Raw genomic sequence first — 14,673 nt, 5'->3', positions numbered from 1 at the left:
GGAAAATTGCTCTTTCCTAAAAATTCAAGTCATTTGAATGTTTTAGGCGTATTCGAACATCAATATTTTCGAATTGTCGCTCGGGCAGCGACTGCTAACATTGATCAAATGGGCGCGGTCGCACGCGCTATCTCGACAGACATTAGTAGACGGCTCCTACCCTTGTATGTGCTGTGCTATCACTTCGCGTTGAGGCGACAGACAGCACGAAAACCGCTTCGCTTCCTGGAGCGACCGTATTCGCTTACGCTAGCGTTTCCTGAAGTTACGCGAGATCGGATCCTAAAGGAGTTAGGTGCCAGCCTTACTTCGTATAACATTCCAATTTGTTGCTATCGCATTCATTGCGTCGCGCTTGCGGCGAAACTGTGACCTTTTCTCTTGTTCCTTTAGTTTTACGATATATAAAGGCATTCACTGTTATTTATAGTGACCATTGGGAAGTAACACTGTACTTGATGCTGACGTGCGCTTCCGTCAGTTGCCTTTACCTTAAATGCACGAGTGACTAAAGGTGACGCACTCGCCTCTCTTCGGCAGTCACGTTGGGTCTCGCCTGGTTCGGCCTCTGGTACCTGCTGTTTTTCGACGATCCCTATAACAATGAGTCGGTGACTGAGGACGAGCGGCTTCGCATCACCGAGGGAAATGGCCGGACACTGTCGGACTCACAAGTAAGGAAACAGACGGTTCCGTGAGGCATCTGTTTACACGAGCTGTAAAAAAAAAGTAAAAAAAAAGTCACTCACTTCTAATACATTACGGTGGCGCCGAGTGGTGTACTGTGCGTAGACAATCAAGCGCCACATAATCTAACAACACGGGTTCCCTTCCCTTCTTTTCTCTCCACTTTGTGTAGATGTGCCTCCGCAAAAAACAGTCTCTCTGAAGCTCGCAATCTGGGCGTAAATATCGCTTGCCATACTCGCAATCACCTACTTGTAACTACATGAGGCAAATCGCTCGCAATTATGCTACTGCGCCAATTATTCCGGCAGAGCGCGACAACACTTTCGCTTTATTGGAACGGATCGTGTGTTAGCGTATCCTCCACGTGCGACGGTTTCGCGTTCGAGGCCTGTTACGAATGCGATTCTTTTAAAAAGACGTTGCTGTTCGTGGCCTAACGTCTAACGCCGCGCGCTGGCAAGCGAGAGGTTGCACGTTCGAGTCCACGCCGGAAAGTTTTTCTGAACTATTTTTCTTTGTGGCTTTTATATATATATATATATATATATATACGGTGAATGACGGCGGCCACCGACGGCAAAAATCAGCTGAGACTGTCCATATAATTGCTATCGCAATAAAATGTGGCAGAGTAATAAGAGATAAATCGTCAGACGGGACTGAGGTGGTTGTGGGCGCTCGATGTCACCGTGGCAACCGCTGATTACTATCTAATTAGTCGGACGCTACAGCGGAGGATGGAAAGGATTCTGGGAGCATTGTCCAACACGTGATTGTCTACGTCAGAGCACGCGCGACGTGTTTTTAGATTTTGAGCGCGCCAGCTCTGCAAGCAGGGCTACGTGTACAGTGTGGCTGCATAAAATGGCGGACGTGCTTCGCGATGCTGTTGCTCTCGTCCCAGGCATGAGATACAACTATAGATCCGGCAATGCAGCCGAACAAGTGCGCACCGATAAAAAAAAAAGAAAAACTACCGCCAACCAAACACTGTCTGCCAATGCGCTGCTGAGTCTCAGAGATCATGCAATTTGACATATTTCTAAGGAATTGACATGTTTCGACGAAACGCTTGCTTGCAAATGCTGGCTGCTTGATGTAGTGCCTTCTTATCTATGGTTATTTTATTTCTTCATGGTTGCTTTATAATGTACGTTAGGTTAGCTGCGCGATACATAAATGAATGGCGAAAAGTTTCCGCAGGTGTTCCGCTATATATGTCGGCCATAGAGTGGGACAGGCAATGCATAACTGCAGATGTACACGTACACTGAGGAATCGAGAAAGTATGCCGGAATTTCCGAGTATCATCATCATCACCATCGTCCTAATAATTTTCAGCCTGTCTTAGTCAACTGCCGAACGAAGGCATCTCCCAATGATCTGCAGTTTATTCCATGCTGTGCGAGCCGATTCCATTTTTTTCCCAGCGAACCCCTTGATTTCGTCACTCCATCTATCTCGCTGTCTTCCTCGACTGTCTATACCGAAACATAAAACATAAACATGAAACATAGATTTTGGCGTGGGCATCGTGCGCTCGAACTTCCTCCTGCGACAGAAGCGCCAGAACGCATAGCGTAGTGAGAGAAAACAGCAATATTGGGCAGATGCGATGAACGTTAGCCGTGACGTCAAGGGTGTCCGTTATCTGGAAGTTTCCAAGTGCGCATGCGCTTCGTGCGGTGAGCAATGAACCACGAAACGTATTTTAGTGTCTTTCTTAATCTCGCGGCACTTTTCTTTGCAGCCCTATCGGCCGACATCGGCAAAACTGGGGTGACAAGTGTAGGCTATCGACAGCGCCCTCTGGCCAGTGCACGGAGCCCGTTGCGAATCGCTTACTGCACGTTCTCCGCTATGCTTGCAGGTGCACCGCGTCCCCTGGCACCAGATTCTTCGCAGCACTCCCGTCCATCTGGCGTGCCTGTGCGTGGCGGCCGGCATGGCGGAGCAACGGCTGGGCAAATACAACTACCTCATGTACCTGGGAGGCGTTACCGTGAGTGTCTTCGGCGCAGTGTAGTGGTATAAGAGACGCACCCTATCCATCCTAACGACTGGCTGAACCCGTGAGTTCGTATAACGGTTCGTTAGCGAGTATGATGCTCTACAAACAAACAAACAAACAAACAAACAAACAAACAAACAAACAAACAAACAAACAAACAAACAAACAAACAAACAAACAAACAAACAAACAAACAAACAAACAAACAAACAAACAAACAAACAAACAAACAAACAAACAAACAAACAAACAAACAAACAAACAACTTTCAGATTGCTCATTTACTAAAGGGAATCAGTTTTCAGAGACAAAACGCTGTTGCGAAACTATCTTTATATAACATGTCTTGAATAAGACATCCGAACATAAGACATAATTGTACAAGCCTTCCATGTTTGCATTTCACAGCCGCTGGGAAAATTAATCCATCTTTTCTGTATCGTCGTTGAGTCTCCTCTGAAAGAATGTGCGCGTAGGCTGCCGCCGAGAAAGCACCGCTTCGGCGGCAGAGAGCCCAGAACACGCGGCACTCTCGATAAATCAAGCCAGCGTTAGCTTCAGGCGTCACGCCACGCGCGTCTATCGTTATCAGGAACTCGACTACGCGTTAGCGCCTAACGAGTGATTGACGTGCAGAAGTCATAGAGAGTGAGAGAGCTAACGGTGATGGGCGCTGTCGGCTTGTTTTGCTCCCGTCAGGAAACGCCAGCAACTTGAGAGAAAGCCATGGCAAACACTGGCCATAAGCCTCGGGCACAGGCGACCGGATTCTGCGGGAATAATTTTTTAGCTTCTTTTATTTTCTTTCTCTATTTCGCACTCCGTGCCATTAGAGCGGCATAACGGCAAACGTCGAAAGACGTTCCTCTGGGATGTCAGCGCAGTTCACGTCTTTATATATACGAGCGGCCATGTGAAGTAAAGAAACAAACAAAAAAAAAAACGCTAACAACTTGCACGCGGGGATCGCGTCAACAAGCCAGAATTTGGTAGCGCTTTTTCGCTCTTTGATGGTGGGGATCTGAGCACACACGCTCGAGTTGTTTACTGGAGCCTTGCTTTGAGTATGCGGCTCTGACGTCGCTGCGTTGTTGTGTACGGAGCAATTACCACGACTCGTCCGTCAGCGTCGAGATGATCGAACCTCTCAGCTTCATGCAGTGTTCTGTTTAGCAGTTACGCTCATAAGGTATACAGAGCTTTCCACAGATGTCCAAGTTCGTCTCTCTTAAAAACCTCAGCTGTGACTGAAATGTCGCGTACCACGCAAGAGTGACCGACTGATTCTGTGTGTGCAGTGTGATGTGCTATCTTTCTATCTTTCTCTCTCTCTTTCCTCTCCATCTTTAATCTCCCCCACCCTGTCCCCATGTGTAGGGTAGCAAACCGGTTGTCCCATACGGGTTAACCTCCCTGCTCTATTATTTCTTCTCTCCTCTCCACAGATGTCACTAGAGGAAACCCTAGCGCGGCGATCGTCCAGCGACACTGCGAGGATGACGTCTATAGTGCGTCGATTTTTCTTCTCTCAGTGCTCGCGGCTTTAGGAGTCCTTGAACGAAAGAAGGGGAATTTGAAGGGCTCGTTTTTCTTTGCTAGACTCAACATTTATTATACCTAACAGACAAGAAAGCCAAGGAAAGTATAGGGGATGTTATTTGCACTGATTAGGATGTAAATGTGAAGAAAGTAAAGTGGACGAAACGATAACTGTCGGAGTTCGTGTAGCTTTCTTTTTACCCTTTATCTTTCGCAGTATTCAAGCAACCACGTTTTTCATGTTTTTCAAAGCAGAGCCAAGCAATGTCTCTGCACGCGTGCACGAATCGTTGTGAACTGTTGCACTTATAGCTCAAAATTATGTTTTGAAGGTGATCAGCTTGCAAAGTCACAAAGCAGTTCGATGTCGCAAAGATGAACCTTAAGAAAATGTATGGGCTATTACTACCACTCCCATGCCGGCTAAACCGCCGCAGTTGCCGCTTCCGAAAACGCTGGCGCCAGAGTTTCTCAGGTAGTTTTCATTGCTTCAGCAATAATATATGGAAACTACAGGAGAAATTTCGCCGTTGCCGTGATGTTCCGCATAAAGATCACATCTTTCCCGGCGTGCGGTATCTTACGTTGCGGGTGTGAGGGAGAATGCGCACGGTTATCCGAAGAAGGATGGTGGCTTAATGCTCGCAGTCATCCCACGCGCTCAGTTTTGGAGGTCGCGTGATCTAGAGGAGGAAATAGCGTGCGTGCACCCCTAGCCCGGCGGTTGCTGCGAATGTCTGTCCGAATGTCTGTCCAAGCGCCTGCACGTTAGAGGTAGTGTGTGGTTGGCGCAAATGCTAAAAACAAGCAGGGAAGATTGATGACTTTATGCGCACTGTTTTTCCAGCGCACCTATAGCGTCAGACGACGCGTAACCAAAAGTTTTCCGAGATGCGGTGAAGCGAGAGCAATTACGAAGGTTTCGCGGGCGGTCTTCATCGCGCTAGTATTGTGGCAGCACCCACCATGGTATAGCTTAGCAGGTTATAATCTGTCGCGCTGCTGAGCCTGCTCAGTTCGAGGACGCGGGTTCAAATGCCGGCCGCGGAGGCCGCATTTCAATGGCGTCAAGATACAAGGACGCCAGTGCACTTAGATTTCGCTGCAAGTTAAGGAACCCCAGGTGGTCAAAATTAATCAAGGTTCCCCCACGACGGCGTGCCCCACCACCACGTGCCAAAACACAATGTCATGGTTCTGGCACGTAAAACGCCAGAAGTTACACACAACAAAGCAGAAAAATGGGCGAGTTGGTAGGTATTCATTTTCACAGGTAGTAAGTGCGCGCTATCCTGTGAAGACAGAAATTATCATTAATGCTTATCATTGTGACAGTCAGTGCTCGAGGCCCTCGAGCGAAATATGTTCATGTCTGAACGCTTGACGTCATGCTAGTTAACCTAATTATAACGCGGGTCTTTACTGGAGTTGACAAGGTGCGGATAGAAGTGCGTATTACCTCACTTCGTGGATGTTGTTGCCTAAAAAGTTGTCACCGCTGTTAGGGTTTCGCGTTTCGGGAAAAACATCAATTTTGTAAAGGAACTTTATGTCGGGGCTGTATTACAGTCATAGGCCGGCAAAAAATTATGGAGCTCACTCAGACTCACTCACGAAACATATCTTGCCCTTAGGGCTCACTCGGACTCACTATAATTTTTCTCAGCCGGACTCATTCGGACTCACACTCACCAAAATTTAATTCCCTCGGAGTCACTCAGACTCAGACCCACGTCTCGATATGAGTCTGAGTGAGTCGACTCATGAGTGAGTTTGACGACCTATGGTTACAGTCCTGTCATAACCTTCTGTATTACTGCCTTGTTGTATTGTGCTGCTGACACTCTGCTTGCTTCGCAGAGCTTTCCTGCCCTGTCTTCGGTGCTGGCGCTGGCAGCGGCCGTGGTGACAAGCGGCGTGGTGAGCGACCTGCTGCGTGACAAGGGCTGGCTCACCACCACTGGTACCAGGAGGCTCACCTGTTCAGGAGGTAGGCGCAACACGAAAACAGGAGCGCGCGTGAAGACGACTGATTATAGTGCACGCATGTCTTCTTGGGCATATACGACCTATTTTCTCTTTGGCGCATGTGATAATTTCTCATCGAAAAAAAAAAAAAAAAACTTGTATCCGGTGACCTTCCTTTGGTTCACCTTTAACCAGCAGTAGTTTAGACTGGAAGTAAGTTAAATGCAGAACGAAAGTGAGTAAGCTATAACTGGAAGCCGTCAGCGATAGGCACGTCTTAAGACCGGAAGTACCAACTGGACAAGGAGTACTACCTTGTCCGTGAACACATAACCGTATCCGCAATACCGGATCACCGGTCAGGTGTACAGCAGCAACAACGCTGGTAGAGACATTTTTTTGTAACGCATCCTGTATACGTGTGGAGGACATAAAAGTGCATTGAATTTTCATGGCATAAGGCGTTCGTTAGCGACATACTCACTAACTTGTAATCTTTTAACAATTATTAAGGCGAAAGCCATAGATGCCTCGTCGAACGCGAAAATTGACCGTTAGCGACATCAACACGAGTGATGCAAAAAAATCATGATTCCGTGATGACGTCACCGTAACGTCACGTATCACCAGAATCTGTGACATCATCATGGTGTAATTACGACGTCACTGTGAGGTTATAGTGACTATGAGCAGCAGTCTCTTCGTGTTTTGTTCCTTCGTCCGTGCGTCTAATTTTTACTGCAACAACTCAACATGCACGATCACCAACTAGCCCACTTGCAAACCATTCTAGACGTTCGTCCGCTTGTTTTTGAAGAGACGGCGCAAGCGCCACCATGTGACTCTGCTCCACCAGTAGGGAAGCGCAGACCTCATCACCTGACCTCGCCAGACTCTGGCGGAAAGATCACCGAACGTCAATTTGTTTAGTTTTATTCAGGTGGCTAGTGACCGCAGTATCAGCTTGAGAAGCTGAGTTTAGCCAACGTTTATTGTTTCGCACGGGGATGTTGCGGTCGCAGTATCTTGTATTTATTTATTTATTTATTTATTTATTTATTTATTTATTTATTTATTTATTTATTTATTTCAGACATACTGCTAATCCCAACGGAGATTTTAGCAGGAAGGGCATACATACATAAAGATGGTTGGTTGTACATTAGAGTAAGTTGGTTGTAGATTACACAAATAATATATGGAATAATTACAGGAAGGTTGCACGTAATAACAGTTAACAAACAGATATGGTATGTATGAAGATTGTATAAAGATTGCATTAATACAGGAGTTACATGGAACGCGTCATGAAAAAACAACAATAATAAGTAAAGAAGTGTTTACACAAAATACACGTGTAATGAATCAATAGGTCGTTACAGGATGTAATTAAATGTCATTACAAAAAACAAAATGGTAAGGTTAGAACTAAACAAACACTTAATATTTGGGAAACACTTAGGTAGTTTTCAAAAGCTGACAGGAAGCTATCTTCATTGTTAAAAGTAGTTATAAATGTAGGCAGACTGTTCCATACCCTAATGGCTTGTGAAAAAAAGGAAAATTTAAAAGAGTCAGTTTTGAACCGGTATTCCTGAAGCGATTGGGGGTGCTTATGACGTGAGGGTCTGGTTTCTGGGTAAGATAGGTATTTGGTGCTATTAATGCGAAGCTTACTGTGAAAAAGTTGAAACAACATTTTCTGGCGAGCCAGTTCAGCACGGTTACGAAGGGTTAGTATTCCTGCTTGTTGCATTCATTCGGAGGGGGAATAAGATGTACGGTATTTAATGAAAAATAAACCAGACTGCTTTTCTTTGCGCGTTTTCTAGTTTATTGATTAATTTATTTGTTACGACGTTAGCGTACTCAAGTACTGGTCTAACAAATGTGTTGTAGGCAAGTAGCTTTGTTGGATGCGGGGCTGAATAGAGACGACTTTTCAGAAAAAAATTGTCTTTTTAATGCAGATGACGTTACGTGATTTACGTGTGCCTCCCATCTCAGGTCATCTGATATGATTAGTCGAAGATACCTGCGTTCCTCAACTGTAGTTAGTTGGGTATGCCCGATAGCGTAGGAAAAGTCGGATAATATGTTTTTCCTGGTTATTCTAATAATAATATCTGGGGTTTAACGTCCCAAAACCACGCTATGATTATGAGAGACGCCGTAGTGGAGGGCTGCGGAAATTTTGACCACCTGGGGTTCTTTAACGTGCACCTAAATCTAAGTACACGGGCCTCAAACATTTTCGCCTCCATCGAAAATGCAGCCGCCGCGGCCGGGATTCGATCCCGCGACCTTCGGGTCAGCAGTCGAGCGCCATAACCACTAGACCACCGAGGCGGGGCTTCCTGGTTATTCTAAGTAAAGCTGATTTAACTATAATTAATGTCATCTGCCACACCATACACCATTGAGATACTGATTTTAGATCGTTTTCAAAGGTTAGGTGGTCATTAGGACAATTGATTTCTTTATAACTATGCAATCATCGGCAAAAAGCCTTATGTTAGTCTTGATAGATGCAGGTAGATCATTTATGAAAATGAGGAATAAAACTGGAGCCAAGACACTTCCCTGAGGCACGGCTGACGTAACTTGGGTTATTTTAGATTTTTGGAGATTAATTTCGACGAACTGTGTTTGATAAACAAGCACTGATCCAGTCACTAATTGGTCTATTACCTAATACTGCTTCGATTTTTATGGCTAGTTTTTTGCGTGACACCCGATCAAATGCTTTATAGAAGTCAAATAGTATGTGATCTATCTGTTTTTGATTGTCAATGGCTTGTGATATTTGTGTGATCTATCTGTTTTTGATTGTCAATGACTTGTGATATTTGTGTACTAATTCGGTTAATTGAGTTGCTGTACAAAGACCTTTGCGGAAACCATGCTGGAATGGTGACAGAATATTAATATATGTGGTTTTATTCGTCATAGGTAGTAATGCGTTTGAGGATGATGCGTTCAAGCCATTTACATGTTGTACTAGTTAGTGAAATAGGACAGAAATTGAAGCATCAGTTTTGTTACCTCTGTGAATTGGTATCACTTTAGCCATTTCCCATTCGATTTGGAGAGAATATGTGGTTAATGATTTGTTAAGTATTAGGAACAAATACTGTGCCATCCACTCAGCATACCGCCTTAAGAATTCGTTAGGTATGTCATCAGGTCCGGCTTTCTTTTTGCAGTCAAATTTTAACAATAAATTAAAGATTCCTGCCTCGTTTAAGGAGATAGAATCTGTGCTGTCTGAACTGTGTGAGTGAATATGGCGTGGAATCGTATCGTCATTAGTGAACATTGACTTAAAATATGTTATTCATTAAGGTTGCTTTTCGGGGCGAAGCTCCTTAAGGCGGCACCCGTTCGTCCCTCGTAGTCGTAGTAGTAGTCGTAGTGCGTAACCAGTCTTACGCTTTGACCTCCAAGGTGGTGCCGGTGGGAGATTTTTCCTGTGCGTTGTTGAACAATAAAAAATTCGCAGCGTGCGCGTTAACTAAAAGCCGAATTCTTCTGTCCCTCATTCCCCATTAGCAGCCACTGGCATGTTCCAGTAGGAAACGTTAGTAGAAGTAGAAGTGTAAGTGTTAGCTAAAAGCCGACTTCTTCTGTCTCTCATTCCCATTAGCAGCCATTGTTTACCTCGAAGGTAGTGCCTGGTGAGATTTCTCCTGTGCGTGATTAAACAATAAAAGTTTTGTTCAAAACGCCGTTGATTGATGAAATAAACCAACGAAAGACGCCAGATGTTTTGTAAAAGCAAAACGAAAGAACGCCAGATGTTTCTAAAGCAAAACGAAAAGACGCCAGCTGCTTAACGAAAGACGCCAGATGTTTTCTAAAGCAATGGTTTTCTAAACAATGAAAATTCACAGCGTACATGTAAAATTAAAGTGAGCTGCAAGTCGTCATAACTCATCGAACTTTTAGTATAAACGCACCCGATCTCACGTCGGTGATGATGTACTGGGCAGAATTCATGGAAGATTCATGGTTTACCGATGAACCTCCGCAGCTTCGCCCACTCATCATCATTCACTCCGTGGATATGCTGTGATTTTTCTTCACTTTCTTCTTGCGACATAGCATCCTCATTCTGGCTTTTAGGGTTAAGATAATTCCAAAATTTTTATGGTGAATTTTTTAGAAAATTAGTGAGCGTATTAGAAAGAGAGAATGATTTTGCAGCCTTTATTTTCGCTTTCATAAAGGTGATTGCTGAAGTGAAGGATAGGCGAGTTTCGCAGTTAGGTCTTTTTTTAACAATTTTCTGAGTCATTTTACTTTGCGTTTTGGCGTGTATGATTTCACGGTTTATCCAATGGTTGTGCCTTTTTGTAGGGATGTAACTTGGGATTTTCTAGAATTTTTACTAGGATTTTACTAGGGATGTAACTTCGGATACAGAAGAATATAATGGCTTTGAATCTCTGCCTTAGCAAATCAATGTCTAATACAGATTTATTAGCAAGCTGTTTAAAAGAACAATAGTCACAGGAAAGTTGAGCGACTATGCTGGAATCATCGGTATTCTTAAAATCAAGAGAAGTGACAAGGGATTTGGAAGGTGTTATAAGGCCTTGAACTGGGATCGAACCGGTTACTACGCGGTGGTCTGATATACCGTCTAGGCAGTTTAACGTCGCCTTTATCTGGAGGAAAATGATTGGTCAAGAACAGCAGGTCAAATATGTTTGCAGAACTACCTTGTACACGAGTATGTTGTGCCACGATATGATAGATATTCACGGTTATCATAATGTCAAAAAGTTTATCAAACGAGGCGGAGTGATGTTGCAACGTGTGCCGGTTGATATCTGGGATATTAAAGTCGCCTACTAGTATCAGTCTGTTTCCAATGGCGTAGCGACATAGGTACGTGTGCAAGAATGTTAAAACGTCACCGTTTGATGAAGGACTTCGATACACGTTGATGAAGGACTTCGACACATTGAATAATGTCACGGGGTTGTGACGTTGACGAAGGCAGCAGTCGGCGTGTCCAAGATGAAACTCTTTATTTGGTCGAACTTGTGGACGGGAAACTGAAAGTCAAACTACAGCAATACACATTGTACACTGATAGCGGCGAACAGAGCGTCGGCCGTCGAATAACTGATCATGGCTGGGACGCGCCGTCTTTTATATATCACGCATCGAACTTTCCAGTCTTATCATTGGCGGTCGCGCAATCTCTGGAATAATCTAGACTATTCGCGTCCTGCGCGCAATCTTAACAAAACGATCTACTACAATCGCGAAGCTTCTCAAATGCTGCGGCACAGTCTGCGTCTAGCGTTGCTAGCCGTCCTTGTGGGTCATACCCGAATACATCAAATTAAAACAAGAAGCCGGCGTGGCAATAATCTATTGTGTATCTTAAAGGGGTACTGACACCATTTTTCGAAGGCGAGTTTACTCTGCCATGCTAATCTCCTGTATGCAGAGACGGCTCTGGGCAATTGTGAAGCTCAGAAAATGCTGATATTTTATTTTGATATTAAAGTCAATTTTCCCATGGCGCAGCTACAGACATCAACACTAGCTTGACGTCAGGCCACAGTACTAATTCTGGTGACTTCACGCAGCAGTCTGGCTGGTTGTGATGACGTCAGGTACCGAAACTTCCAAAATGGCCACTCGCGCGTCACCAAAATACTCAAAATGGCTTGTGCATCACCAACAGAGCCACGGCGCGGAGCGGCCGTGGAAACGTCGCGATATCTTGCGCGAGCACGTGTCGAGAAGCTCACCGTGTTGTGACGTCAGGGTGCAGTAGGAACCGAAAGTAGCTTTTAAATACATACTGTAATTACTTTTTCAGGGTGCACTCACGCTTAGCAGTACATTTTCTAGGCTCTTGAGGGCTTTGCCTTTCATTTGACGCAAGAAAACGACAACTGACAATTTTCGTTCAGTAGGGTTGAGAGCTGGGCTAGTTGGTGAGATATCATTTTAACATATGGTGTAGTAGCGCAAATTCGACGGGGACAAAGAGGACAAGAAGAAACACGACACTCGCACAGAAGAGGACAAGAAGAAACACGACACTCGCTTCGCGAGTGTCTTGTTTCGCGAGTGTCGAATAGCGCGAATTTGCGCTACTACACCACAAGTTAAAATGACAATTTTCGTGTCAGTACCCCTTGTAGCGGAAATACAGATACTGATACACGTCGCGCGAGACGTATCGCGGTACAGATACATGATATCCAACGAGTATCTAAGATAGTGTCTAAGATACATGTATCTTCGATACTGCCCAGCACCGATGTGATCGGCTATGGTTCGATTTTTTGTGTAGCCTCTGTGTCGTGTGCTAAACAGCTGCACTGCTCATCCAATCTTCACAGAATCGAATGGCGCCTCAATTTTAATTCTAAATATGCGTAGTGTTTACATTAGCAGGCAAAACACGCGCACGTCTTTCTTACAGAGGTTGAGAGCGGGCGCACCAAGATTCTGTGGGCGGAGCTTATATTCATTCTTAGGTTGTAGCCTACTACAGTGTACTGCTACGCTGAAGAGCTACAAAGGAAAGTTTATTGGACCAATACAAGCAGCGCTATAGAGGCGCTTATAGACTGAATACTTATAACTAGCGTCAATATGACTTATACAAAAGCTAGACGCAATGTTACACAAGCTGCAGTAACACTTTCTGCTCTACAAATTCACTATACAACAAGAAGCACGGTAACTAAGTCATCATACCTCACAAGGAGGTGGAAAAAATGGGGAGATTGCATAAGGGGAGGAGGGGGTGGGGTCTTTCTTAAAACTCAGTACGGCACTGCTAGAAATGCCAAAGCTAAAAGACGTTATTAAGGCTAGAGCCTTAGATGCCTCATCAAACGTGAAATTTAACCGTCGGCATTAGCGGCGCCAGCACGAGTGATGCGGAAATTCATCACGTGATGACGTCATAGATCGCAGAAATTCGTGACGTTATCATGATGTCATCACAAACATCGTTGCTTGGTCAAAGGTAGGCCGATCACGGAGGCAGTGCAAAACCAGGTGAGGTGCAGGAAGCTCGCCATCGCACCGATCATGGAGGCCGTGCACAACCACGTTAGGAGCAGAAAGCTATCAAGGGGGGGAGGGTATCAGTACATTTGCTGACAAGGAAAAGATGGCTTCGGCCTCCGAGTCGTGTTTAAGCGAATTCATGCACGAACCCCAGCATACTTCATTGCTGCGCATATTGAGTGACGAGTCTTTTTGCCTACACTGCATTGTTTGATAACCCTCGTAGTTGCTCTGCGCTATAGAACTGATTTTGTCTGAATACTGATTCAAAATATAAAGCTTCCTATTCCCACATGCCGCGATTACAAAGAAAATAGCTTGCATCGCATGTCCTTTATACTAATGCCTCTCGCGGTTGAGCGGCTTTGGCAACGCGCTGCGGAGAGCCACGTGACGGTACGATACAGACTGCCACATTCTGGTGGGGACATCCTGTCTTCTGTCATGGCCGCTCTATAAAAAAATGTAAAGCGACGCTAATGCCATATACTGAGAGTGGCACTGATTGTGTTGGTAAACTTGTGATTAACTGTGAGCCATCTTCTTCTCAGTCGACGTATTGATCCTTGCCCCCAACCCTGCACCCTCCGAAAGCTTTGTGCACCTTACCTGGTTTTGCACTCCCTCCGGGATCCGCACACCTTTGACCACGCGATGATTTTGTGCGATGACGTCATCGTGCGACGTCATCTTATTTGACGTCACGATGACGCCATAACACGTGACGTTTGGCATCGTTCGCGTTGACGCCGACGGCCGCTTTTCTCGTTTCATGAGGCGTCGACGGCTTTCGCCTTAAAATATAACTTCCAACCAGAACCATCAATTTCGTACCAGTTTGCGGAGGGACACCTAAGAGGCCACGTAGAAGGAAGCGCGTGGTTGGGACCTGCTTCGCCTGGTGCCGCAACGATTCCAGCTGCTAGCAATATTTCAATGAACTCAACCAATTAATCTTCTTTCATTGTCCTGACAGTCAGTTGGCCCTCATATTAAGTCAAGATATGCTCCGATACCACATATATACAATTATAACCCTCAGCTTGAAACAGAACCATCGATTTCTATTTTTAAGAAACCATTTTTTGTATATTCTGAAAACTGGAAGTGCTCGACCGGAAATACTTGGAAGAGAAACAAGACTGTCAAGGGCGAGACAGACGGTACGATTTTCCATGCGATGCGACGTCCGACACGGCGGTGGCGAAACCGGAATGGTGACCTTTCATAGCATCGGACAGCCACTATTCCCTCTCCCCCTTCGCCGCGTCGGCCGGCACATCGCATGGAAAATCGTACCGTCTGTCTCGCGCTTCACCCGGTACTCGTGCCACTGAAAACTTTTCTGTTTGTCGAGCGGCATTGCTTTTGCGCTGCAGCAGATCCTGTATTCTAATTATGCGGAAAGCTCTACA

General features: G+C 45.2%; 1 protein-coding gene across 1 annotated transcript in view; it reads left to right on the top strand.

Moving 5' to 3' along the window:
* The window catches only part of LOC119381804 (vesicular glutamate transporter 1-like), a 79,098-nt gene that overhangs the window by 18,197 nt on the left and 46,228 nt on the right, over nt 1-14,673 (top strand). Inside the window, exons 5-7 of the mRNA XM_049412902.1 lie at nt 541-674; nt 2,561-2,692; nt 6,101-6,230. Of these exons, the coding sequence (XP_049268859.1) occupies nt 541-674; nt 2,561-2,692; nt 6,101-6,230 (396 nt within the window). The remainder of the gene's footprint in view (nt 1-540; nt 675-2,560; nt 2,693-6,100; nt 6,231-14,673) is intronic.

Source organism: Rhipicephalus sanguineus, chromosome 2, assembly GCF_013339695.2.
Source record: "Rhipicephalus sanguineus isolate Rsan-2018 chromosome 2, BIME_Rsan_1.4, whole genome shotgun sequence".
NCBI lineage: Eukaryota > Metazoa > Arthropoda > Arachnida > Ixodida > Ixodidae > Rhipicephalus > Rhipicephalus sanguineus.
The sequence above is the reverse complement of the archived record's forward strand: the minus strand, read 5'-3'. Positions and strand labels throughout refer to the sequence as shown.